Below are 24,575 nucleotides of genomic sequence, written 5' to 3' on the forward strand. Positions count from 1 at the left end.
GTTTTCTGGCTCTGCTACCTATAAGCTCTCGCCTTTGGTGAAGCTCAAAACGTCAAGCATTGCGCTGCTGCTTGTGCCTGCCCGCTTACGTTCCGATTAGGGTGTTGTACTTAGAAGCCGGAGTCCCAACGCTGAACTCCAGATTCAAATACCTTACAGTCAATTCATTCGCAAAGTTCTTTGAGTCCCCGCTGGTTTTCCTCCTGTTTTCTCCTGTTTTCCTCCAACATGCAATGTCGTTTTTTGGTTCCTATTGCCTCGTCTCCGGCGCCCACATGTCATTTTTGCCAATTCGTTGCTTACTCCATTAAACATCACCCTCCTTTCAGTTCCCGCCTTGCAGTTACCATCCATAGTAGTAAGGATTTTGTTTGATAATATTTTCCCCCAAAACGCTAAGCTTCTCCCGCCTAACATCACCAATAACATTCTCCGGGCTCACCAGTCCGAATACCCATCCCACGTGGTCATTGCAACTGACGCTTCGAAAAAAGACGAAAAGGTTGGGGTGGGTATTCTCTCTCCGACATTGAACTGGTCTTTTTCATTGTGATTACCAGATTTCATCCCCATTTTTTATGCATAATTTCTTGCTCTACTCCTTGCAATCCTGAAACTTGATTCGGCGAATTCTTTCGTGATGTTACTCACCGACTCCTTGTCCGTGTGCATGGCTCGCTCCTCATAAACTTTACATCATATTCTCAAAACTTTCTATTCCTGCGTCTCCACTCATGTGCGGGAGATTCGGCTCGTTTGGCTGCCCGGCCACTGTGGGTTAACCCTCAATGAAACCGCTGACATGTTAGCTAAAACAGCTTTGGTTTTACCGGTCGTCGAGGTTCTTCTCCCGTTTTCTTGCGTGTTGTTGGCACGTTATCGCCAATACCTGTTCAATAAAGATGCCTCCGATCATGGTCTGAACACTTCTCCCGAACTTGACCACCTCAGGTACCGCTGGAAGAGAAGTTTATGCCAAACTCGCTTGTGCGAAGTATTGCTGACTTCTTTTCGTTGTGGTGTGCCGCCACTTAATCGGTATTTATATAGGGAAAATCTGACAACCTCCCCTTGTGCCACTTTTGCCAAGAAATTGAATCCGAAGAGCATTTATTTCTTTTTTTGCCGCCGATTTTTTAACCATCGGGAAAGGCTGCTAGAGATTCCCCTGCTACATCTTGGACTGCCTTTGACTGTACCGGTGCTTTTGTCGTTTGGGGGGACTAGGCTGGGCCGATGCCATAGGGACGTGTGCAACGCCCTCCACTCTTTCATTTCGGAGACAGCTCGTCTGCAGTGTTAAAACATTCCGATTAGGCTGACTTTACTATAGTTTTCCTACTCTTCTCTCTGTTGTTTTTTTTGTTTCTTTTCTCTCTCTCCCATTGACCTAGACCAAATTCTTTCTTCTGATCCATTATTTTGCCTCGCATGATTGATTGTAATGGAAACATAACTCTTCTCGGCCAATCCCCCTAAGTTTGTATGCGCCATTTTTCGGGCCACCACCACCACCAACTTCATCTTTTCCAGTTGTGAACATTAGTTGAAGAACAAAAGAAACCAAATATGAGATCGCATCAAAGAAACAGATCGTGAAGACGTCTTCTGGACAAAATAGCAATATGAATGTTTTGCGCTTCAAATTTGTTAAGTAGTTGTGGAAGAACATAACACAGTGATTGCATATAATGATTATTGCGTGGTATCGGTACAAACCATGCCTCGGTAAAGCGCGTATCATACAATCCCGTTTTCCTCTTTATAGGCCAGCCAAATATGGATCATTATTCTTCACTCGTAGGCAAAATGAACGCGCTAAATGGTAGTCATAAAAATTATTTGCTTTGATTATACGGTACTGGCGAAATAATTCAGCTGTAGGATGCAAAAACGGCACGTTTGCAATGATTCGCACAACTCTTTTCTGTAACAGATAAAGCGTGTTCAAATTCTTCATAGTAGTCGTTCCCCAGACTAAATGAGCATATCTGATATGGGGTAGAATTAAAGAATTATATAGAAAAAGCCTTATACGCTCTGGTAAGACAAACCTATGTTTGTTTGGCAAGCCTTTTTACTTATTTCTTCGACATGCTTATCCCAACCAAGATTACTGGAAAGATGAACCCCTTGGACCTCGATGTGTCCAGTACCAAGGGTTATTTTAGGCGAAGTGACAATTTTATTTATTGGACGAAAAATAATTGCTTTTGTTTTTGCTAGGTTAATTGTTAGGGCATTTTGTTTTGTCCAGTTTGAGAGCTGATATAGGCTGCGGTCGGAGATTGTTTCGATTTCGCTAGTACTCCTTCCTGTGACTAAGAGACTGGTGTCGTCTGCGTAACAAATTAAAGAAAGTTCGGGCTTTTGGAATAATGTGTGAAGATCGTTTATGTACACACTGAAAAGCAGCGGCCCTAAAATACTGCCTGGGGGACACCTGTGCTTATGGTTTTTAATTTTGAAGAAAACTCGTTTAGCGACACATATTCTTTACGGTTTTTTAGGCAAGACGCAATCAAATTAAGGGCCACGCCATGCACTCCGTAGAACTGCATTTTTCTAATCAAGATACCATGGCTAATTGAGTCGAATGCTTTTGACATGTCTATCAATTAACATGTCTATCGCATCAATTGATAATCTGTACTTTTTTGCATTCTGTGTTGTAGAAACCCCCCCCCCCCCTATGTAATGCCCTGACGGGCCCTTAGGGTACTGAAATAAATAAATAAATAAATAAATATAAATCCCTAGAGTCAAACTGTGGCATCTGAAGCTATGAACAATTATTTCCTTTTGTTTTAGGTTTCAGTTCAGCAATTTTTTCTAAAGCCATGTTGAAAGCTGTTGAGAATTGAGTGTTTAGTGAAGAATTCAGTGAACCGGCAGTGCGTCAATTTTTCTGCAACCTTTGAAAATAGGGGAAAGATTGATATGGGCCTGTAGTTTTCGAACGCGTTTTTATCACCTCCTTTTAAAATTAGAATTACTTTTGCTATTTGCATATTTATCGGGAATGATCGTGTGGAAAGGATTAAGTTTATTACATGTGTCAAAGGAGGAGCGATCAAGTCTGCCGCATACCTAATGGGCTTTATTTGTAGTGTGTCTACATCTGTAGCATTGCTATTTTTTAGATTGATAAGTGCGGACATAACGTCTTGCTCATCAGTGGGTGAAAGAAATATCGAGCTCTGGTTTCGCATGGGAGCTCCCACACACCCGACCTCCCTCCCAATCCCCACCCCTCCCCTTCACAGTGGGTAGCGCAGCTGTCCAGCTCTGAACCCGGCTCCCAGCTTAACCTGGTGAGACTGGCCCGGACTGCCAGCCAGAGCCAGGGATTCCTGGACTAAGGAGTCGCCCCACTGGTATGCCTCCACACACGGAGTCGGATTGGGCCTCAATAAAAGTTTCTTCCTCCTCCTCCTGGTTTCGTGTTAACTCTTCAATCCTTATAGTCGGCTGTTGAAATAGAAAATTGGCTTACGAAGAAATCATTAAGCAAGTTAGCTAGTTTGTCTTGGGATACCTTTTCACCCTCATAGCAGATGACCAGGTTTTCATTCTTATTTACGGAACGCGGTAGTATAGAGTTTATTAATTTTTCCACGTAAAGTCAGAGCGTCCTACATTGTCTGAAAATACGTCGTCGTAGTAAGAAATCTTAACTTTTCTAATAACTTTATTTAGGGCACAAATGTAGGGCACATTCTTTTTATGATCAGTGAGAATGGTGGTACAAACAGTGGGAGTAACGAAAGCACACGTAAACATCGAAGTACTGATGCGTACTTCTGTTGGTATTGCGCGCACTATGCTTGGTTGGGATGCACAGCACTGCGGGGCTTAATGTGGGGTTGTCTCAGACCACACTGGCCAATTGACGCAAGCGACGGTGTCTTACTTGACCATATTCGTCGAGCGAGCACTATGTTTCACGAAACGATTATCTTCTTCATCAACAAAAACAAGCCAGGTTTAAATACGGTCACACACAAACCAAATGCAGAAAACGGCTTGATGATTGATGATGATGATCGATGATTGCTAATGGGTTCCCCTTTGTAGCGGGGTGATGACGAGTCATCTTACCAAAAAGGACTCATACACCTATGTTTTATACTCTTGGTTTAATACTAGCGCTGCTTAGTGCAGGCACGAAAATCTTATTAGGCACAAAATACCTTTTTTCCCTGTTACAGGTAGTAGCTGTCGTAGGCTATATTCCCCTCTTTGCTTTTTGTCCACCAGCATTCTAATCGTCTTCTCGTCGCCTCGACAGCTTTGAAGCTAACTTCCTCTGTGCTACCCATAAATCCTAAGGTTTCTGGAAGTCGAAAATTTCCATCATGTAGATTTGGATGGATACCCTCGCATTCTAACACTATCTGCCGCATAGTTTCTGTTTCTTTACCGCAGACCACGCATATCCCATCATTTTGTGAATACTTCCCCACAAAGCTCTTCTTTCGCAAGCAACCTGCTCTAGCCTCAAAAAGCAAGGCACTGCCCTCGGAATTATCGTAGAAATTTTCCTTTCTAATGACCGATTTCTCAGCCCCCTACATCCCTAACGACGTTTTAGCTTCCATTTTTCTCTCCATTTATTGTTTTGAATTCTCCACTGTTCTTTCCGTATTTCATCGTTAGCATTGTAGCCTTTCTTACCCACTGCGTGTCTGCGCTTTTCAAGTATAGGTACCTAAAAACCTTGGCTGTCCACGTACGTTGTTTCATTGCTGTTAACATCCTCTCAAAACATATTTTACTCAGTGCTTCTCGAACTTCAAACGACGCCCAGCCCATATCTCCCTGCACTGCTTGGTTAGTTGTTTTTTTATGCGCTCCTAAGGTCAAATGGCCTACCGTTCTCTGGTTCAATTCAAGGCCTGATAGAACGTCTGATTTTAAGTAGAGTACAGCATTTGCAAATGTCAGACCCGGAACCATTACTCGTTTCCCCATTCCTCTCACTACCTCATATTTGTTGTACCCCCACAGAGCTCTATGCGTCATTGTAGCTGCGTTTCGCTTTCCCTTACCCTTAAGTTGCTCCTCGTGAGTTCTGAAGTAGTTATCCCCTACGTTTATCCACACTTCCAAGTATTATATTCCTTCACTATGGATAATTCGTCATGCTGGATAGACTTTGCGTCAGTGTTAGTCTCATTGAAAACCACTATTCCCGATTTTTCAGCGCTCAAATTTATTCCCGAGGTCGGTGGCTTCCTGGCCGCTAATATTTATGAGCCGTTGCATATCGATCTGGTTATCAGCTAAAAGAACAATGTCGTCTGCGTAGAACATTCCCGTAATACGCTGATGTACCACTTCGCATTGCAGCATATGCTTTAGGTTGAAACATACGTGACTTTCTTCCAGTTTCTTTTCTAACCCTGCCATGTAAACCATGAACAAGGCTCAAAGGGCATCCCTGTTTCTGTCCCCGATGGGTGTTGACCTGCTGGACGCATTTCTGTCCTTCCCATGTAAGGTGCACTCTATTATCTTTATAGATTGCTATACACTCTCAACTTTTTTTCCTTCCATATACTCCCTAGAGGTTCTTTTTCGCCTGTCCTCTAGTGATCCTCCTTGTAGGAGTTTTTTTTACTACATAGAACAGGGAGGTTTTGTTTACCTCCTCAAAACAGGGCGTTTTTAGGTGATAGAAAGGAGGTAGTTAGGGAGTGTTAAGAAATGTTTGGGAGAATTTCAGGAGATCAAAATGGAGTATTCTTTACTTCCTGAAGGCGTTTTTAAGTGATGTTTATGGACTTTTTAGGCGGTTGAATAGGAGCCTATTATGGCTCCCTTGGGAAGTACTTATGTTATTTTAGGGGCGTTTTTAGGAGGTTCAAGGGAAGCATTTACTTCTTTTGCATGGAGGTTTACGTTTTGTAGGCCGCGCGATGGGAGTTTTTAGGAGGTTCAAGGGAAGCATATATTTCTTTTGAATGGAGTTTTGCGAAAGTTGGGGCGGTTCTGTAGGCCTTCCGAATGGAGTTTTGCGAAAGTTGGGGCGGTTCTGTAGGCCTTCCGAAAGGAGTTTTTTCAAGGCCACAAGGGACAGTTTCTAGTTCCCTGCGGGAGTACTGATTTCACACGGTTTTTCTCGGTTTCAGGTTTATTTCAAACGAACTTTCGCATACAAGTTTACATGGTACATGGTGTACACAAGGAGGTTCCGAAATAAAAACTTAGGGCGACCTCCTATAAGAAAGCACGAATGGTACATTGCTAAATAACACGCCAGTTAAAAATGAAAGACAGCCATACAATGCTAGTTGCACAAACCGTAGAATTAATATTACTACAAGAACTGGAAATACGCGAAAAACAAAGATAGGCACAAACACAACCGCATGGTAAGTGAAACCATTATATAATACTAGCGGATCGAGAACGCGTCAGTACTTATCAGAACTTATCAGTACGCATCAGTACTCAGTACACACAGTGAAAACAAATGGTTGCAGTGGTTTACAACAACAACAAAAAGAATTTCAGTTGGTGGTGAAATGAGCGAGCTGTGTGCTAGTTGAACAAACTGTAGAAACAATATTACTACAAGAACTGGAAATATGCGAAAAACATATAGGGACAAACACAACGGCATAGCAAGTGACATCATTATATAATACAAGAGGATTGAGAACGCGTGAGTACTTATCAGTACGCATCAGTACTCAGTACACAAAGTGAAAAAAAAAAATGGTTTCAGTGGTTTACAACTACAAAAAAAATTTTCAATTGGTGGTGAAATGAGCGAGAGCTGTGTAACGATTTGATATTGAAAGGTAACGAGTATTTTGTAGATGGTAAAGGCACAAGAGATAAATGATGTAGGAGACAGACAGCAATGAGATGGCTATGGATAAATTAGTAATATAAAGAACGAGAAATATGCTGCGGAAAATACCAGTGCGTTTTGATAAAGACACAAATGCGCCAAGAAAAGTGACCGAGTCTGAGGGGTTAATTGCAAGGATATAGAACAGAATGGGTGGTATCGCGACAGCTTCTTTAGAGTGAGAAGAAAAAGCCATGTAATTCGTGTTTTTCGGATAATTTTTAGTTGATTCATTAAGAACCTGTTGCCAACATTATTTAGATAATTGATTCAAGTTAAATTAGTTCGTTAATATTATTGCTTCACTAAAAGATAGCTGTATTATCAGTATACCGAAGGGCCCATCAAATATCCCCTGTTCAGTATAAAAAAGAAGAAAGAAAAAGTCAGAAACATAATACGCAATTCTTTTAGACTACTATCCAATGATTACAGGATTGAAAACAAATAAAATATTAGTGAGGAATATTGATGCGATACAAGTTAATTAGTTCTAAATCCTTCACACGTGGTTTGGTGCTGGCAAGGTCCAAAAAGGTATGTTCCACAAACATTAGAGCTCTGTGTGCCTTCTTGGGATATTGAATGTTGAAAACCCAGAACGATGCAAACAGACTATACAGTCCTCCCAAAAAAAAAAGGTGATGCAGTCAAGACACTCTGGCCATCGATGCGGAGGCTAACTTCCCCGTTCACGGAATACAGGCTTCGAACATCTGCCTGAGAAAGCAAAAAAGAAAAAAAAATGCCCCACATGTAAAATTCAAGACAGACACTATGGTTAAATGAACTTAATAATTCGGTACAGTAATAAAATTGTTAGGCCAGGTTCCCTGCGAATTTCAGTACTTAAATTAGGAATGCAAAGGCTTCATAAAACCAAGTGCCAGTACATTAACCATCGTGGCTTTTGCAGCAATAAAAAAGATATTACTTCCGCACAATATACTCGAGCACAACTTTAAACGTCAGTGAAGTTAAAATGTTAAAATGCAAGTCTCTCTAGGTTGATAGATTAGCTCACGGAGAACACTATTATACCCCTCTTACACCTGGCTTTTTTTTTTAAATAAGGTTGAAACTAGCAAAAACACGGTTTCACCGGAAGGTCTTAAATGGCCTGACGCGCGCAACTTCTTTCTTGGCTGCCGCTGGATGGTGCTACTCGTCCATACTTGGGATGGGAGTACCGCTTTCCAAGGGAGCATGCGAGCTACGCACGAGAAAATCGTTCGACGCCAACAATTGCGGGGCCTCAAAAGGCCAATGTTTTTCTTCAGTGAAGCGTAAATACTGATCACGGGTTCAATGGAGAAACATTTTGCTTAGTGATCTGAACGGCAAATGACAGGGCAGTTTGGTTCCCGGAAGCATGAGCGATTTCACGGAAACCGACCGAACTGCCTGGTAATGTTGTATTGAGTTGCTTGTATACTGCTATTAATCACCGCTGCTTCACTTGCTTCCGGTTTATCCTGATGCAAACAGCGACTGCAGTCGTGTTTGCGTCACGTTTGACGAGCATTTGAACAGCGATTTCTCAGCACTTAAGGCATCTTGGCACTAAATCAATGCTGAAATGGCTATGCGGAGGTCCGACTTCCGTTTGAAACCAACTTGCTGGTTGCCTTCAATGACCATTTAACAACAAGTTACCCTTATGCCTCATCACTGCAACCGATTGTTCCTCCGTGTGGTGCAAAGTGTGTTACTGTGAGTATTTTCAACGTGAAACGAACCGTTTCTGTGATTTGTAGGACTGATTCTGCTATTAATTACTGCAGTGACAACAAGCTATGAAAGAAAATCCCGCCATCTCCACGAAGTGAATGATGATGAGAGGGGCGAAGCTAAAATGCTTATCAGCAGACAATGAGACGCATTAAGTGCAAGCTGCTTTCATAGTGTGTGCATTGACATTAGGATTTGGCCCCCTGGCAGAATGATGCGCTGCGCGAGATTTTGCCGTACCTAAAAAGACAGGCAACTCATTTTTACGGATTATAGGATCTGTAAAAGGGTTGAGAGTTGGGCGAGTTGGTAATGATGCATCTCGAAAAACAAGCTGCGCGCAAATTAACGAGGACAAGAACACATGAAGACGGCACAAGCGCAGGCTCGCAACTAGTTTATTATTGCACAATTCAAAGCTTTAAATGCCCAAGCGCCCAATTGCCGCGCCCCCAATGCGTCACAGTTCTCGGCGCACTCAGCCGAAAATACTAAAAAACCGTAACAACAAAACCACAAAACGAACTTTGAGGCGCACGAAAGGCGAAAAATCAGCAAAGATAACCGCATCATACATGGATTAAGACCCAACTCCCACCCCTAACACGCATGCCCAGAAGAGGCACCGAAATAGCGCTCAATGTGCGTCTAAATATGCGACTTCTCGATTAAGCAGGGCGATAGAGGGATGACTGATACATTCGGAACCAGCTTTTCTGATGTGGCTGGCTTATACAATTTCTCGCGTTTGCTGGTTCTTATGTCGGAAAAGGATGGCTGTGCGCTCAAACACAGGGACACAATCAGGTCTGCATGCACGGCAATGAGAAGATAAGTGGCTCAGGTCACGTTGAAAAATGAAAAAAATATACGGTACTTTTAGACGTCGTACGCTCGAGTTTGTGACAACGTACCCGTGTGCGGCTCTGTCCTAAAGTTCGGAGAAACGCAGGCGGGTTGCGTTCTATTTCTCGTCTTGCATTACGCTTTCTTTTATATATTAGCGCCCTCTTTCCCGATCTATCTACCTTCCTTCCCGCTTGCGTCTGACTGCGCTGATTTTCGCCAGCACGAAGTAACCGTCACGTTGCTTTGAAACGACGCCGCGCGCGACAAACCATTTTATCTCGAATGCCCTGTTACAAACCGGCCTACAAAAGAATGCGAATGCATACCTCAAAACCCACAAACAAGTAAAATAATACGAGTGTGCGCTTTTTTCTTTGCCCGTGCGTGTACGTGCTGTGAGCGGCACGGGTACGCGGGTACTTCGATGTTAACCCTATCCAAACGTTTGACAAACGCATCGACTTATGACAGACCACTTACCAGCGAGCTGTCCACAGCTGTCGGCGTATCCAAATGCTGTTTGAGGCCGTTCCTCGTGTGACAGGGGCACATGAAAATCTTTCCACCAAATTGCACTACTAGTCCTTCACAAATAAGAAAAAAACGACGGCCCAAGGCGAGGCTTGAAGCTCCGGCCGCACCGAGTCACCGGCCGCGCTGCGTTGATAACACAGAGGTTGTTTACATCCGGGCAGCCAGTCGTGCCGCCAGGGCAATTTGAGTCGCTGCAGTCGGGTGCGTTGGCGCGCTGGCACGAGAATTTAAATCGTCTATGTACGCGCAAGCAAGCGAAGCAGATGAACATTGCAATTGTTTGCAACGGCGAGAACTGTCTCTTCGTTAGCAGCAGAGTTTGACAACACCTATCACCAAAATAAACAGATTGAAACAACACGGCCGCGCTGTCTGCCTGTGATCGCGCTAGTTGAAGCATCTATACGGGCATACGTACGGTATCGGTTTTGTAGCTGCATGCGACCATCGCGTCCTGCTTACTCGTTCTAATTAGCATTAGGCCACGGTTGAAGTGCTGATACACGGAAAGAACACAAGACTAACATGGCGACCGCCCGCTTGAGATGATTACCTCTGATGGGGAGTTTATTGTGGACGTGGTGGTTTACAAGGAACCGAACGCCATCTCACAAATGGTGTTAAGTGGTTCTAAATCCTCCCTTTTGCTACATGAATGGGCAAGGGTACTACCATGGAGGTTCGTCCACTTTTTTAGATCATGCCTGGAGTCCATTTTTTGGTATAGGTACTTTTCAGGGCACATTACTTGATTATAACTCCATTTCCGGCTAGTTTGCGTTTACAGTGTAAGGAACTGTATTACCTCATCATCTAATTCCTGAAGTTGCAGCATTCTCCACAGCAGTTCGCTGTTTACGTTGTCATATGCCCCTTTAATGTCGAAGAACGTAATCCATAATGGTCTATTCTGCGCTTTCGCAATTTCAATGCATTGCGTTATCACGAACAAATTATCATCCAATCGCCTGTCGTGTCTAAATCCAATCTACAGTTCCCCAGGGATTTCATTTTCTTCCATCCATGCTTGAATTTCTGATTTTATCGCCTGCAATACGAATCTATACACCACTGACGATACTGTGAGTGGTCTGTATCAATCAATACAGGCTTTGTTGTCTCTACCTTTATATATTAAATTCATGTTACTTTCTAGCCAGTCCTCCTGTATTGCCGCGGTGTAGTGGCGTCATCTAGGTTGACAACAGTAAACACCCCTACACTGTATACAACGCACGCTGTTGGAGGCACTCGAAGTACCAGCCGTAACATGCGCGGATGATGTGCTGGCCTACTCCAGACCAATGCTGAAATGCATGGAGCAACGCCAAAACGAGTTGCGCCGTTGGCTTCTTGGAGGCAACTGTGTGACCCCAAACTCCGCCATCACAGGCGAAATGGGCTGGTCCCCCTACAAAGTCCCAGAGGCGAGGGCAAAACTACATTAAGCTGGCAGGATCAGATTCATGGCGACCGCAATCTACTGCAAACGCATATACATGCACCTTCGTTACAGAAATTTGAAAACTGACTGGATAAAAAGACTCACCAGCCTCGAAATGAAATACAGCCGAAATTCGACAAAACATGAAGCTAAATCTGAACAAAAGTGGCAAAAGATCGTCAATAAAGAGCTAGCAAGTGCGAGCACATTAACCTGTCGCGTAGCAGTCTGCAGAAAGCTAAGCCTCGCCGAGTACTACAAACTTAAGGAAGAGCCAGCGCAGCGCCCTGCTGTTCCAGGCACGCACGGGATCCCTGCTCATGCAGCAAAGACGACACCAGTTCGGCGCGGACCCAACGGGTCGGCTATGCGGAACGCAGAACGAGACGATAGCGCATGTTCTCCCCGAATGTCCACAGCTAAACGAACATCAAGAAGCGACGGCATTAGCCGACAGCCTGGCTTTCACGGGCGCCTCAGAAAAAACAAGAGCAGCAAGACTCGGACACCAAATGACGACTGCGTCGTTACTGCCGAGGTCTCGAAAAGGTCCCCACTCGCCGCATTTCCTGCATAGATCAACAAGTGGGAACTAAGTGGACCGGCCCGCCGGACCTGTCGACAGCCTCACTTTTCTGCCACAACCGGACCGGTCGTGGTGGCACCTGACTGCGACCGGCCTTCCACGCGTGTGTGCGAGCGCGCATGTGCTTGGTGTTTACCGTGTACTCTGACACCCGTGGTGCCTCCTGACGGGGAAAAAGAAAAAAAAATTACACCATCTTCCCGCGAGGGGAACAATGGGGTAGATGCAACGCATCGGGGGTTGCCGTTGCGTTTCCGTTATGTTAGCGATGTCAGCGTGTGGATTGCTTTTGTTGTGTATCCTAATTACGCAGCATGTTCACCCCGGATGCGTCGGGAGCGAGCGCAGCCGAGCGCAAGCTGCGCGCTGACCGCGGTGACGCACAGATGGAGCTGCGGTGAGAGCGGCGGAGCGCGCAGCTTCTGCGGCGAGAAGAATGGGGGAGGGATGCGGACTACGCTGCGACAACGACGCGGGACAAGGCGAGTTAAAGAGATGCGTTGCATCTAAAATACTGTGCCAGGAAAAGTTCTCGTAGTGCTGGTGCAAAAACTTTATCGCAGGCGGCACACAACGAGTGGCAACAATTTATTAAGCGCAATTTCTCCATATGTGCGAACATATGTTCGAACTTCCTGTGGCGCTTGATGCGCCTGCCCTAAGGCAAAAAGGATCAAGACCACGAACTTACTAAACAAGTCTCCGCTCCAAACCAAGTTTGGCTGAAAGGCCTGTTATCATGATGTCATTGCAAACGTCGTTAAAACACGCGGTTTGGCTCGAGAATCAAAATATTAGCTTAAATTGATTAATTTCGCAGTGAATAAACCATCGTTTGCTTCCTGACAAGCGCTGGGGGCAATATAGAACACGAAATCTTTAGAATAAAACAAACTTGTATTTTGTCCTCATGTACCCTTTAAGTTCGCCCTGGTTTCATCCAAGAATAAGACTATCTCTCCCCTGCTGCCCATCTCTACCCGCCATCGGGCCGGTGCTCTGCGTAGGGCGCTCGCGGAAGGGGGTGTGGTTTGACCTGTAGCTCTCAAGGTCAAAACAGGTCACCCCGCGAAGAGTGCCCGAGGTAGCGTAGTGTAGCTTTCGCTACAATAACGCTGGCTTCCGCCTATCGCCCCCGCAGCGCCCGCGAAGCGACTGACAGCGGCGCGTTTGGGGAAGTCGATGTTCATGCATGTATCACGTTCTTTGCGCTTGGAGCTGGTTGCGTTTTAACAGCGTGTTGTCTAGGAAGACTGTCCTCCCTGTTCAAACCGCGAATGAATGCTACGTATCGTTTTTTTTTTCAGAAATAGGCTATCGAATAGTGGCGGTCTCACTATTCATCAAGCCTAGCCCATTCTTTGGAAGGCATAATGATTTTTCACATATAGAAATTAATATAGCTCATAGGCCACTCTGCTATCATATACTTGGACACTAGCAAATTGTTATCTTTGCTCCAAGTTTCAGCCCTAGAAAGCAGTTGCTTAAGCTGGGCGTGTGGGAGTCGTATCTTCTATCACATAACGGAAAATAACGTTATGGCGTCATTCTAACTAAAATAACTCCCACCTCGCTTCTTCTCAGAAAGCCAGCTTCTGCTGAGATCAGAAAAGTGGGTGTTTAAGCATAGTTAGAACACAACCAAGGGATAAAGAATACCCCAGAGAAAGAAGAAAAAAGTGCAACACAACTAAAACGTTTATTCATAAATAAGTTCATTCTTGGAGATTCACAACACTGGTTCAAAATTTGAAAGCACGAAGCCATAGAACTGTCAACATAAGTTAAACGTAGAGCAAAAATACGAAGTGGCAGCATACCGCATAGGCTCGATATCAAGCACATTCGAACCGCAAAAATAATTGGTACTAGGCTGAAATTAGCAGTTCGAATAAATATAACATGGAAGCACATAAACAGGTTAGAAAAACTGTAGTGTCGTTACCGTCTGCACATTTCATGAGGCACACTTACTTTTACGCAAAAAAAGAAACATCGTTGGCATCCGCACTGACGCAGAATTTGTCAGATAAGTTGCACCACCTGGAGTCCCTTACCTTGCACCAGACACGGCGCAAAGCAACACATTTATTGTATTTCACTTTCAAGACTGCCGCATCAATATATTAAATCTGTATCCTTGAGGCGAGGAGAAAATGGCTGAGTAAAATCACAGTGACTTAGTAGGGCGCACCGGACACTACAGTAAGTTCTCTTGACTGGAACGTTTTCTGTTAGTGTATGAGTTAAAGTAATGCACAGCGAAGTATTCGAATTTCTAAAGCAAGTAAAATTGCTGTAGCGCTGCTTTTATGCAGTCAATTTTCATTGTACCCTTCCAACTCAATGACACGCCAATACATTTGTGCTAGTGGCGCACGCGTGATTTCATTTTGGGAGGTGGTTGTGTGTGTGTGCGTTGAGGGGAGGGGGTACAATTCGAAAAGGGAAGAGGGAAAACATAAGGAAGCAAAAGCGAAGGCAAAAGGCAACACAAAAGAACGGGGACACACTGGCAAGGAGACAATTAGGACCTAAAAAATGAAACACTTCGGGTTGGGGAAGGGGGTATTTTTACGTCTTGCGATGGCTTTATTCCTACCGCCTTGTTTTTGGGAGCGACATACCAAAACGGCTGATTGTCGAGGTAACAGCGGACATCGACGTCACGCGTAAGGTGGGCTTCTAGCTTGAGTCAAAAAAGAATTGCCCGTAGACGTAATTTGCTACTACGCGAAGTTTAGGGGCTCCTTTTTTCTACCTTCCTTCTTTTCCTGCGCCGTTTCGGAAAGGTTCGGAGACCCTTACAAGGATCATTACGCTACTGACGCAAGTTATAACTGTGAGATAACGCCACTGTTTGTATGGTTATGGGGATCATTACTAAGTTCAGGTTCTCGGTGTTCTACAAGCAGACCAAATGAAACAGCTGGAAATGGGTTTGCAACGTTAGAACAGTTTATCCGGTGCGAGTGGCTTAGTTATAAACGGCCTCAGCGACTGATGGTCGTACACACGGAAGCACTGTTATTCATAATGCAGCAAAGACGACCAGTAAATTAAAACGTTGTAGAGATAACCGCGGAAGACGAGGTTCGATGATTGTTGATGCCGGCCTCGAGAGCCATGTTGTAAAACGTCGATGAAGGGTCGGAGAGCAGCCTTGGAACGGTGTCGAACTCGCGGACTTTGCCGTCGTCCAGTACGAGTATCCTGCGAGTGCATGATTGTCCAGCAAGCTCAGGTATTCCAGCAGTTTTCGGAGCAAGAAAAAGCAAACACTTAGGGAGCAGTTTTCGAGCCCCCTTCGTCCATTCCCCCAAACAAAAACAGCCCTTTCATTTAGAGCGGCGAGATTACAATTTTGGGATCACCTTTGGAGCTGTAAAAAAGTAGCTTGTATTACCTGGGCGCTGTGCTCTCTTAATATTGCTACACCAATAATACACATTGTTCCACAGAACACAAGAAGGCCCCCAAAATGTCGCAAACCTTGGAAGTTCCATAAGAGTGGACCCCCCCCCCCTCCCCCCCTGTAAAGAACGTCCACATCCTCCCATAATCCTGAAAGACTCTTGTGTTACCATTTTCGACTGCAGCCTGCGCGAAAACAGCGAGAAAGCATGGGACATATCCGATTCCAGTGGATGGCATGCTTCAAAAGAGCATATATACGAGTGGCATATCGCACAAAAAGAGACCAGCCAGTGGAACCAATGATCAGCAGAGCCGTCGAAGAAATGAGGTGCACGTCTTTGCGAGAAGAGTGTTAGTGATATGTGTTACCAATGGCCAAAGTCATGTACAGCTTAAGCGGAAGTCGCCAAGGGAAGACCAAACTGTATGGGTAGCGAAGAACAGCTATGTCTGGCTAAACAGGGTTACCAGCGCACGCAGACGGGGACACAGAAAGAAGAAATGACAGGGCAAGGCGCTTTCAATGCCTTGTCCTGTCGTTCCTTTCTTTTGTGTCCCCGTCTGCGTGCACTGGTAACCCTGTTAATATGCATCACGAACTAGCTCACCAAGCCATTCCCATATGCCTAGCTGTTGCCGGAATGAGCCGTGTAAATGCCTGCGTGCAAAAGACAGCTGGTTATTCGTAACCTAAGCGGATAATTTTTCTTATTTAACGGTCCACAATAGTTCCTGGAAGTTTTCGGGCAGCCCAGGACTAGGAATAGAAATTTCGCAGCTTCAACAATTCGCAATAGGTCTCGCAATAGGAATTTCGAAATGGGTGTAGCACGTGTTAAGAAAAACTGCCAGGATGCATTAAAGTCCAGATGTACATGTCATGGACAAATTAAACGCGGACACATAAATATGAACCAGCAGGACACACAAAATTGAAAAATACTGTTCATGGAGGTCCGGTAATGGTGCGCTCTTGGTATATTTGGAAAGCCAGATTTTCAAACTTCGTTACGGTAATTAATTCCCGCGTCAATTTGATCGAACGGAAAGAAATTGCTTTTTTGTCTATTCTGGTTCATATTTTCATGTTCTAGTTTAATGTGTCCACTACTCTACACAGCGCTCGTCTGTGTATTCATTTGACTTTTAGTCTACGTTTCTCGAGCTGTTTTCCTGGTCAGATAGAACCAACTGGCCCCACTTCAGGAGGTATTAAACTATCGCGCTCTTTTTTCCCGTATCATGAACCATTTTTTAAGGTGTGAAGCCCCTTAGGGGCTCGGGCTGTTGGCATCTCCTGTCGATGTCATAAGCGTCGCTTCATGTAGTCACGGTACTAAAACACCGGGACACTCGTTTACGCCTCGCGCTAGAGAGCTTCGTGCTTCAAAGACACGAGACTTTTACAGCAAAGCTGTATACCTCTACTCCCCAACGGTTTCATCTCCGTGGGCAGAAACACCAGGGCGTCAAGAATACACTTATACACTGCTTGCTTCGCCTTTCACTAGGTTTCACGTTAGTGAAGATGGTCCGGGATCTTCCCCAATGTCTTAGGAAGGCCTACTTTGCTGTCACGACTGCTGATCTCAGCAGTTGTCATAATACGACACATTTACCGGTTTCGTGCTCTTATCCCCGCTGGCAGGCCTGCGACCTGCTTACAATAGGACACTGCGGAGGCCGAGCCTCACCTGTCGTAGTCGAGTACCGTGTGCAGGCGGTGCGCGATGGTGAACAGCGTGCAGTGCGCGAAGGCGTCCCTGAGCGCCACCTGGATGAGGCGGTCCGTGTCGCCGTCCATCTGCGACGTGGCCTCGTCCAGCAGGAGGATCTTGTTGCCCCTGAGCAGGGCACGCGCCAGGCACACCAGCTGCCGCTGCCCCACGCTGCGATCGGCACAGGGAAGCGTAGTCAATGGGACGCCCGGGGAGATTAGTTCTTACGCAAAATGGAGAGACGAGCTAGCTGGTGAACATCCATGAGTGAAACTTAAGCGCAACCTGACACAGGGTCGCGAAAGGGAAAACGACACGAGCGCTTGTATTGCAAGCGCTGGTGTTTAAGCGTTGGTGTCGTTTCCCTTTCTCTTCCCTGTGTCAGTTCGCGCTTTAGTTTCGCTCATGGATTAGTTCTTGTGTAGAATTGTTTTCTTAGGACGATATAAGACGCCAGCAAGTCCAAAAAAAAAAAACAACGGAGAAAAAGCGAAGGTTGAAACATTGCTCGAGGCAAATAAAATACCTCTCAGTGAACCGTGTGTACTGTGCATGGTGTGGTACTGTCCTGTCGTTACACGTATCTCAAAATATAGCTCGACGTACTTGGTAAACAAATTGCGGGTGTAACTTCCAAGCTGGGACCAGCTAGGACTGATCCTAGTTTGGAAGAACAGCTGACTATAACGTGTCGGAAGCAACTATAAATGGTTCCTGCTGAGACCAGCACGTTGTGCTACACTGTTGGGACTGTGTCCACGAACCAGTTGAACTGGGACCAGGAACCGGAAAAATATTTTCTCTTGGAATTATGAATCCAACAGGGAACTTTGCTGCAGTCAAACAATAGCCATGGCGCAATAACAAAAACGTCAATTCAAACTGAACCTACTTACATACTTGGGGAAGGAAACGAAAGGGTAGTGGTCCCACGAGGAGACTTTCTGTCGCTGAATGAGGTCACTAGGAGCTCTTCGAAACAGGCCTGCACTGATGCTACTAAACAGACTGATGCTACTAAACTCAAATGCGAAAGGTCGAATCAGGAACGGGACGCCATCTGTCTGAGGTCATAGCAGCGTAGCTAATACTAGTACCGGTTTTAATTGAAGGGCGAAGCATATGACTGGAAAAGGACCCGTCTGCGCAATAAACTTTTTTTTATAGTGTCCCGCTTCCAGAGCCTGTCTAGCTGCCGGCAGACCACCCGGACCGGCCGCTATTTTGCCGCACCGCGTCGGAAACCGGATTTGTTGAACCCACACGTGACCAACGCGTGATTTCTTCGTAGCATGGTTGCAAATGTCAAAGAGTGCAAGTACAGTGACTTCATGCGCACCCTCCCCGCACAGGTTCAGTTCCTTGCACCTCTTACAATCCGGGGCCGGAAATAGTGTGCGCATGCGTCCCCTGTATCTTCAGCAGCAAGTCTGGCAAGTTAACAGCGCACCGGCCATAACATTACCTCCTCCAGGTTCAAACTGCAGCTATAGTTCAGCGAAGACGCCTGAAAACGTGCGCAGAAAGCTTTGAAGCTCCAAAGAGTTGAAACTTGGGCTGGTTAGTTCATAACTTTGAGAGAAAGCGACAACACGTCAGGCGGGACGAAAAGGGGGGAGACAAACGCTTGCGCTTGTTTGTCTCCACTAAGTGTTTGCCTACTCCTCTTCCGTCCCGTCTGGCGTCTCTCACTTTTTCTGTGCAAGCTTTGAAGTGTTTCCACAAGTATTTTTTTCAAAGCCCTGTAATTCCCTCACAAACCTTAAACTTCGGTCGCACAATTCACACGAAAGACGTGAAGAGGAAAGGCCTGTCTTAGTCTTTCACATCCTTTATTTGCATTTTCTGCGCTCAAAAGTGCTGACCATGGAGTGACAACTAGCCCGATCACACTCTTTGTTAAGTTATATTCCCACTGGCCACGCCCATACCATCCACTTCGTCTGGCTATGCCTTAAACACACCTTACCAACCCCAACTTTTCTGTAGAGAGATGGGAGTGCTTTTTGCGCAGTGGCCGCCTTGAAGACCTGGTTGTACTAATCAACCGAGATAAGGCCGCAGCGGCAGCAGCCCTTGGTCGGCCGGAACAGAGGACCACCAACCCCTCCTTCCTCATTTTCCCGGCCTGTTAAACTCCTTCTTCCTGTATTAATGTTTTACAAATGGACGAAGGAACGCACAGGCCATAATTAACGTACACACACAAAACTTCTACAACGAACCACCACTTAATTTCCCTATATTATCTCGAAACGCCGTATTTGCACGATTTTAATGCGCACTTTCTTTTGCCAGAAATTCTGGTGATAGTTACAATTGAGCTCGAAACTGAAATCGGCTTCAATGACACCAGCAGCATCGCCATGGACCTGAACTCCTCCAAAAAATCCGACTGATTCCAATCCCAAACAATCCTTCAACATCAAGGGTACCACAATGAAACGCCCACCAAGAGCAAGGTAATTTTACTTGTCGACAACGCGGGGAACCAAGCAGCATCATTCACACTGGGAGTTCTGGAGACGTGAGTGCGCGACTGACAAAAACAAAGCAGATCTAAACAGTTTTAATGTTCCCCGCGCGAGTTGTAACTCCAGCAGGAGGTGGATGAACAAGTTTACGAATCACAGGGAATTTTCGCTGTCACAGTTGCGTGCGTCCAGTAAGATGTGCTATGCCAAGTACGTGGTGTTGCCCTTTACATGTGCGCGGTTGCATCTGCGTCAAAATATTTTCTTTTCGAATTTTTAATAAACACTTTCCTGCGCCAAGTTATGGCGGACCACACGTTAGAATCGTGAAAATGGGATATAAACCCGGTGCACCATTTTGCTTACACAGGGTAGTGGACCTGAACACACATTTAACAGTTTTCAGTGGTTCCATTAGTTCCTTCGGAGTAAAGTGGTAGCGTGAGTACGGGACCACAGGTGTCAGGTTAATTCCCACGTATTTACACGCATTCTTTTTCTAGTTAAAAAGCGGCGACACCCTGTATGGTATATTGGTGTTGCGGAATCAGCATAATCGCACAGCCCTACAGCTGGTACGAGCGGCAAGCGGAGCCGCTCATAGCAGCTGGGGTGATCGGCTGTGACTTCAGACTGAAACCAAATCCGAGTGCAGTGTCACAACCTAATGCTTCTTACATCGTATTGGCGCAACAAATGACAAGCTACGGAACTTCGTGAGATAACCAGGACATATCGCCAATAGGGGTGAACAAAAATAAAATAATCAGCTAACAAAAATGATGCAAGGGCAAAAAAAATCACAAAATTTCGTGGACAGGACTCGAACCTGCAGTCTTCTGATCCGATCATGGCCTTTTCCATTACGCCACGCGGACTGCGTGGTTGACGGCGTAAATTTTCGGAGTGTTAAGGCAGTTTAGCCAACTGGTGCACCGTGGTATTGCATTCCCCGTTTGGTGTGGCGACACAAACATAGGTTTTGTGGCCCTCCTTAAAGGAGTACTGACAAGAAATTTGAGATGCGACGCATCTCTTTCACTCGCCTTGTCCCTCCGGCGTCCGTCCGTAGTCCGCACGCCTCTCCCCCATTCTCGTCGCCACGCCAGCTGTGCGGTAACGCCGCTCTCACCGCAGCGCCATCTGTGTGTTAGCGCCCGCTCTCACCGCAACGCCAACTGTGCGTCAGCGCGCGTTAGCGCTCGGTTAACACATGCGCATGCGCTGCTCTCATTCCCCTCGCCGTTAACGCGCGGTACATATAAACGCGATAACTGCGCCGCTCCGCTCAGTCGTTCCATCGCCGGCGCTCCGATGACATCCGATGACCACCGATGATTTGAATGGAGACTAACTATTCTGATATCGTGCTGGCTGGCGCGATCATACCCAGCACCAGCCACCCCGTTACCCCCGATGCGTCGCATCACCCCATGGTTCCCCCCGCGGGAAGATGCTTGTAATTGTTCCTTTACATTTTTTTTTGCGGCTATAAGTGCCTACGAGCCCAGAATAATCATAGAATGGCGAATTAGATTGTCGGGCGCAGCATAAATAATTACTTACAGCTCCGTTTATTCGTGTAAGTTTCGGTTTCGGTGAAGCGGCCACCCAGGCAGCCGCCATGACGGAAAGGCGTATTTGACGTTACTGTTATCGTCGCACCCCAGCCGATTGCGGTCCGGGCACGCGCGGGCGCGTCAGACCAACCCATCTGGCTGCAGTCGCACGCGAAGTGAGTCCCAAGAACTATGACGTGTGCACAAGGCGCGGCAGCAGAACCGCGGTCGCCTGGATATGTCACGGCAGCCCTGACGTCGGCCGTTTGGGTCGAATTGCAGATGCCGTCATGAGCTCGCTCGATGGCGCGGATGAGCTTTCTCGTACGCGAAAGGATTAAAATTGATTTAAAATATGTTATACTCCATGGTTTCGGATTAAAACTCCGAGGGGGCATCTTTATATACAAAGGAAGCTTTTTACATAGTTATCCGAGCTTTGAAATTTTGTGTCAGTACTCCTTTAAGGAATACTGTTTGCCGACACCGTAAGTTATGACAGTCAATAAGTGTCGAGAGGACATACATAGGAGCTGCGAATATCGGCGTGAGAAGTTATTGCAAACAATTATTGGCCTATTAAGCTTAGCGGAGTTCTAATTGGGAAAGGGAAGGCCTGTAGGCCAGAGTGGTAAAAAAATTCGGATTTTCACAGTTCAACGTTCGGGCCGTAGTGAAGGGCTGCGTATTAATTGTTACCCCCTGGGGTTCTTTAACGTGCGCCGGAATCTTGATACAGGGGCATTTCCGGTTTTCGCCTCCACCTCAAAAGTAGCTACAGTCGGCGGGACCGAACCCGCACCTCTGGGCTCAGCAGCACTACGCCTTAATTAACCACTGAACCACCGCGGCGGGTAGAGGGGTAGATGGACGTAGCAGAGGGGCGGAACTAAATTCTTTGACTGATTATATTGCCAAGCTTTGGCCGAATTCCCGCCGTGGGTACTTTCCGATCAGTGGGTGTGATTGAGGGATGACAACCAGCCAGGCGCAAATATAGGGCAAAGACTGGAGGGGACATTCCGTTGCCTCGTGGGCACAAGCCCGCCATTTCCTGTGCGCAGTGAGCGCCATCTATACTGCTTCGCTTGGAACACTCCTTCTGTTCTTTTATGCCAGTTCTAACACCCGTGCCACACGTACACGAAATATGACCTTAAAAGACCTTAAGATACCGAGTTACATTATTTGGGCGGGCCTTGCTACATGCGAAAACGCAAAGGCATTAAATGTGTTAGGCGTGATGCTCATAATGGCCAAAAAAAGAAATGCACTCATACTTTAGAAGTTCTTAACTTAGGTAAAAATGCATTAAAATGTTTTTTTTTGTGTGTGTGAAATAAAAGGTTATGAGAAATAGTGTTTCCAAAAAATTGGTGTGAGCCATTTCTAAAAGTGGCTTCAGCAGCTGCCGTCGCCTGCCAGCGGTAGCCAAATCCGAAAAATTCAAACCGACGATTCACACGATGTTTTGCTTTCTAAGCCGCTGTTTTAATGAACTTCGTCTTCTTCAGAACTTCGCCACCAAGGGGGCGTTTCCAATTTCAGCTATGTTTCCGTTTGAAAACTCTGGTGCTGAGAGTTTTGTTGGTTTTTGGTGTTCATAGCGTTCGAGAGTAGGCAGATTGAGGGCGTTCCTGAAGGGTAATGAGTTGTGTGGAACTCCTTAAACCAATAATAACATTAGAGCGAATGACATTAGATTTTTGCGTGTGGCAGCCAATTAATGACACAACTGAAGTCCTTAAGCACCTAATGTAATTTTTCGTGTACGTGTACCACAGGTATAAGAGAGCTCCGCTGTTCTGGCTCAGTACCCTAGGGGTAGAATAGGGTTGTTATGGCCAGTATGTCTTCCAAGACTCCTTTTTTCCTTTAAAAATGTTTCCTTCGTTCAATTCTGTCCAGTCTTCTCGTAAATAAAACTGTTTTGGTATCTTCTAGGCCACTTTGGACGTGGGGCACCGCACATCAACACGTTTTGCATCACACCGGCAGTGCCGGGGCTCGTACCTATCTTGGAACGGAATGTTGCGATCAAAGGGCCTGAATACCCCCCCTTCCAGTTTTGATGTTGACGTTCGTGGAGAGGGAAAGTTCAGCACCGCTAAAAAAGCTACTGACAGTTTTGCGAAACATGTTTCGCATGTTCTAACAGTGGCTGCTCTGACAACGGCTGAGGAGGTAAAGCTTATTCTTCATGTGCTAGCCATAAAGCAGACGAAATTTCAACGACCTGCAGCGGTATGGTTATGTGCGGAGAGAGAAGGTCGAGCTATTTTAAAATAGTCATTTTAGCTGCATTTGAGCATGATGGGGTGTGTGGAAAATAGAAGGCTGCGAATGACCGACTTTAGCAGCCGCATGCATCTGTTTATTTTCATTTAGGCCGTGCCTATTCTTTGGACCAGTGAGTGACGATGATCACGAATGCAGGATAATATGCAGCATTATTCAGTGGACCAGAACATAGGGAAACGTTCAGGCTTTTTCAGTGGTTATACGTAAAACTGGGCATACGGACGGGACAAGGAAAAGAAGAGACTGGGCGAGTGCAGACTCAGTAGTTCATTGAAAAAAAAATCAACATGCTAATATACCCGCACCAGCACATGCGCGCACATGGCACCATCCGTACCACATGATATAACGGTTTAAAAATTCATACTCATTTCCATACTTCCTCTGTGGACCGTACGCCGGTATAGTTGATCCTTATTCGCCTAAAGCAACCTAAAAGATACCAATCCACGCTTATTTACATAAATAATGCGTAGAATTGACTTGCGAGAACTAGTCACAGCAAAAAAGAAAAGAAGGTACGTAACTGCTAGAACTCGAACGCAGGGTGTTAGCGCAAAAACTCAATTCTCTAACTTTGCGCAACGGAAGGCGACGAGCCGAGCCCTCTTAGCAGTAGCTCAAAACTGAGCATAACCCTGTTTTCTAGACCCCAGAATAAAGCTGAGCATTATTCTGTCGTCTGATCCACACAATAGGCAGTGCGTTTCATTTGTTCGTATTTCTTTTGGCATGACAAGTGCGCCAACCCCATGGCACTGTTCGTAGCCCTTTTTCAGTTTCTTTTAAACTGCTGAACTCTACACCTCCTTTTTAGTCCACAGTCGGCCGTTAACACCGGTTATACTTGGGCGGTATACCGGTAGGCGGCGACGTCTCTTTACTCGAAAGATCCCAGGTGGTCAAAATTAATCCGGGGCCCTCCACTACTGCGTGCCTCATCGCCTGTGAAGCGTCAGCGCGTTAAAACCCCCTAATTAGTCAGTAATATGTTGTTCGTTTGACTAGTGCTTACAAAGCACTGAAAGAAAACAAGCAGGAATACTGGTAATTCCGGGAAGCTTGGTAACGGGAAAACTTTGGGACACAAGGGTATA

The 24,575-nt window shown here is 45.8% G+C and overlaps 1 protein-coding gene across 1 annotated transcript in view; it reads right to left on the reverse strand.

Annotated features, from left to right (window-relative positions):
- Positions 1-13,718: 13,718 nt before the first annotated feature.
- The window catches only part of LOC144158457 (ATP-binding cassette sub-family C member 2-like), a 112,593-nt gene continuing 101,736 nt past the window's right edge, over positions 13,719-24,575 (reverse strand). The window contains exons 26-27 of the mRNA XM_077689337.1: positions 17,121-17,315; positions 13,719-15,222 (exon numbers count right to left, since the gene is read on the reverse strand). Coding sequence (XP_077545463.1) covers positions 15,069-15,222; positions 17,121-17,315 — 349 coding nt within the window. The 3' untranslated portion in view covers positions 13,719-15,068. The remainder of the gene's footprint in view (positions 15,223-17,120; positions 17,316-24,575) is intronic.

The sequence above is a fragment of the Haemaphysalis longicornis genome, unplaced genomic scaffold (assembly GCF_048455015.1).
Source record: "Haemaphysalis longicornis isolate Haplotype H1 unplaced genomic scaffold, Haemaphysalis longicornis Haplotype H1 scaffold_10, whole genome shotgun sequence".
Classification (NCBI taxonomy): domain Eukaryota; kingdom Metazoa; phylum Arthropoda; class Arachnida; order Ixodida; family Ixodidae; genus Haemaphysalis; species Haemaphysalis longicornis.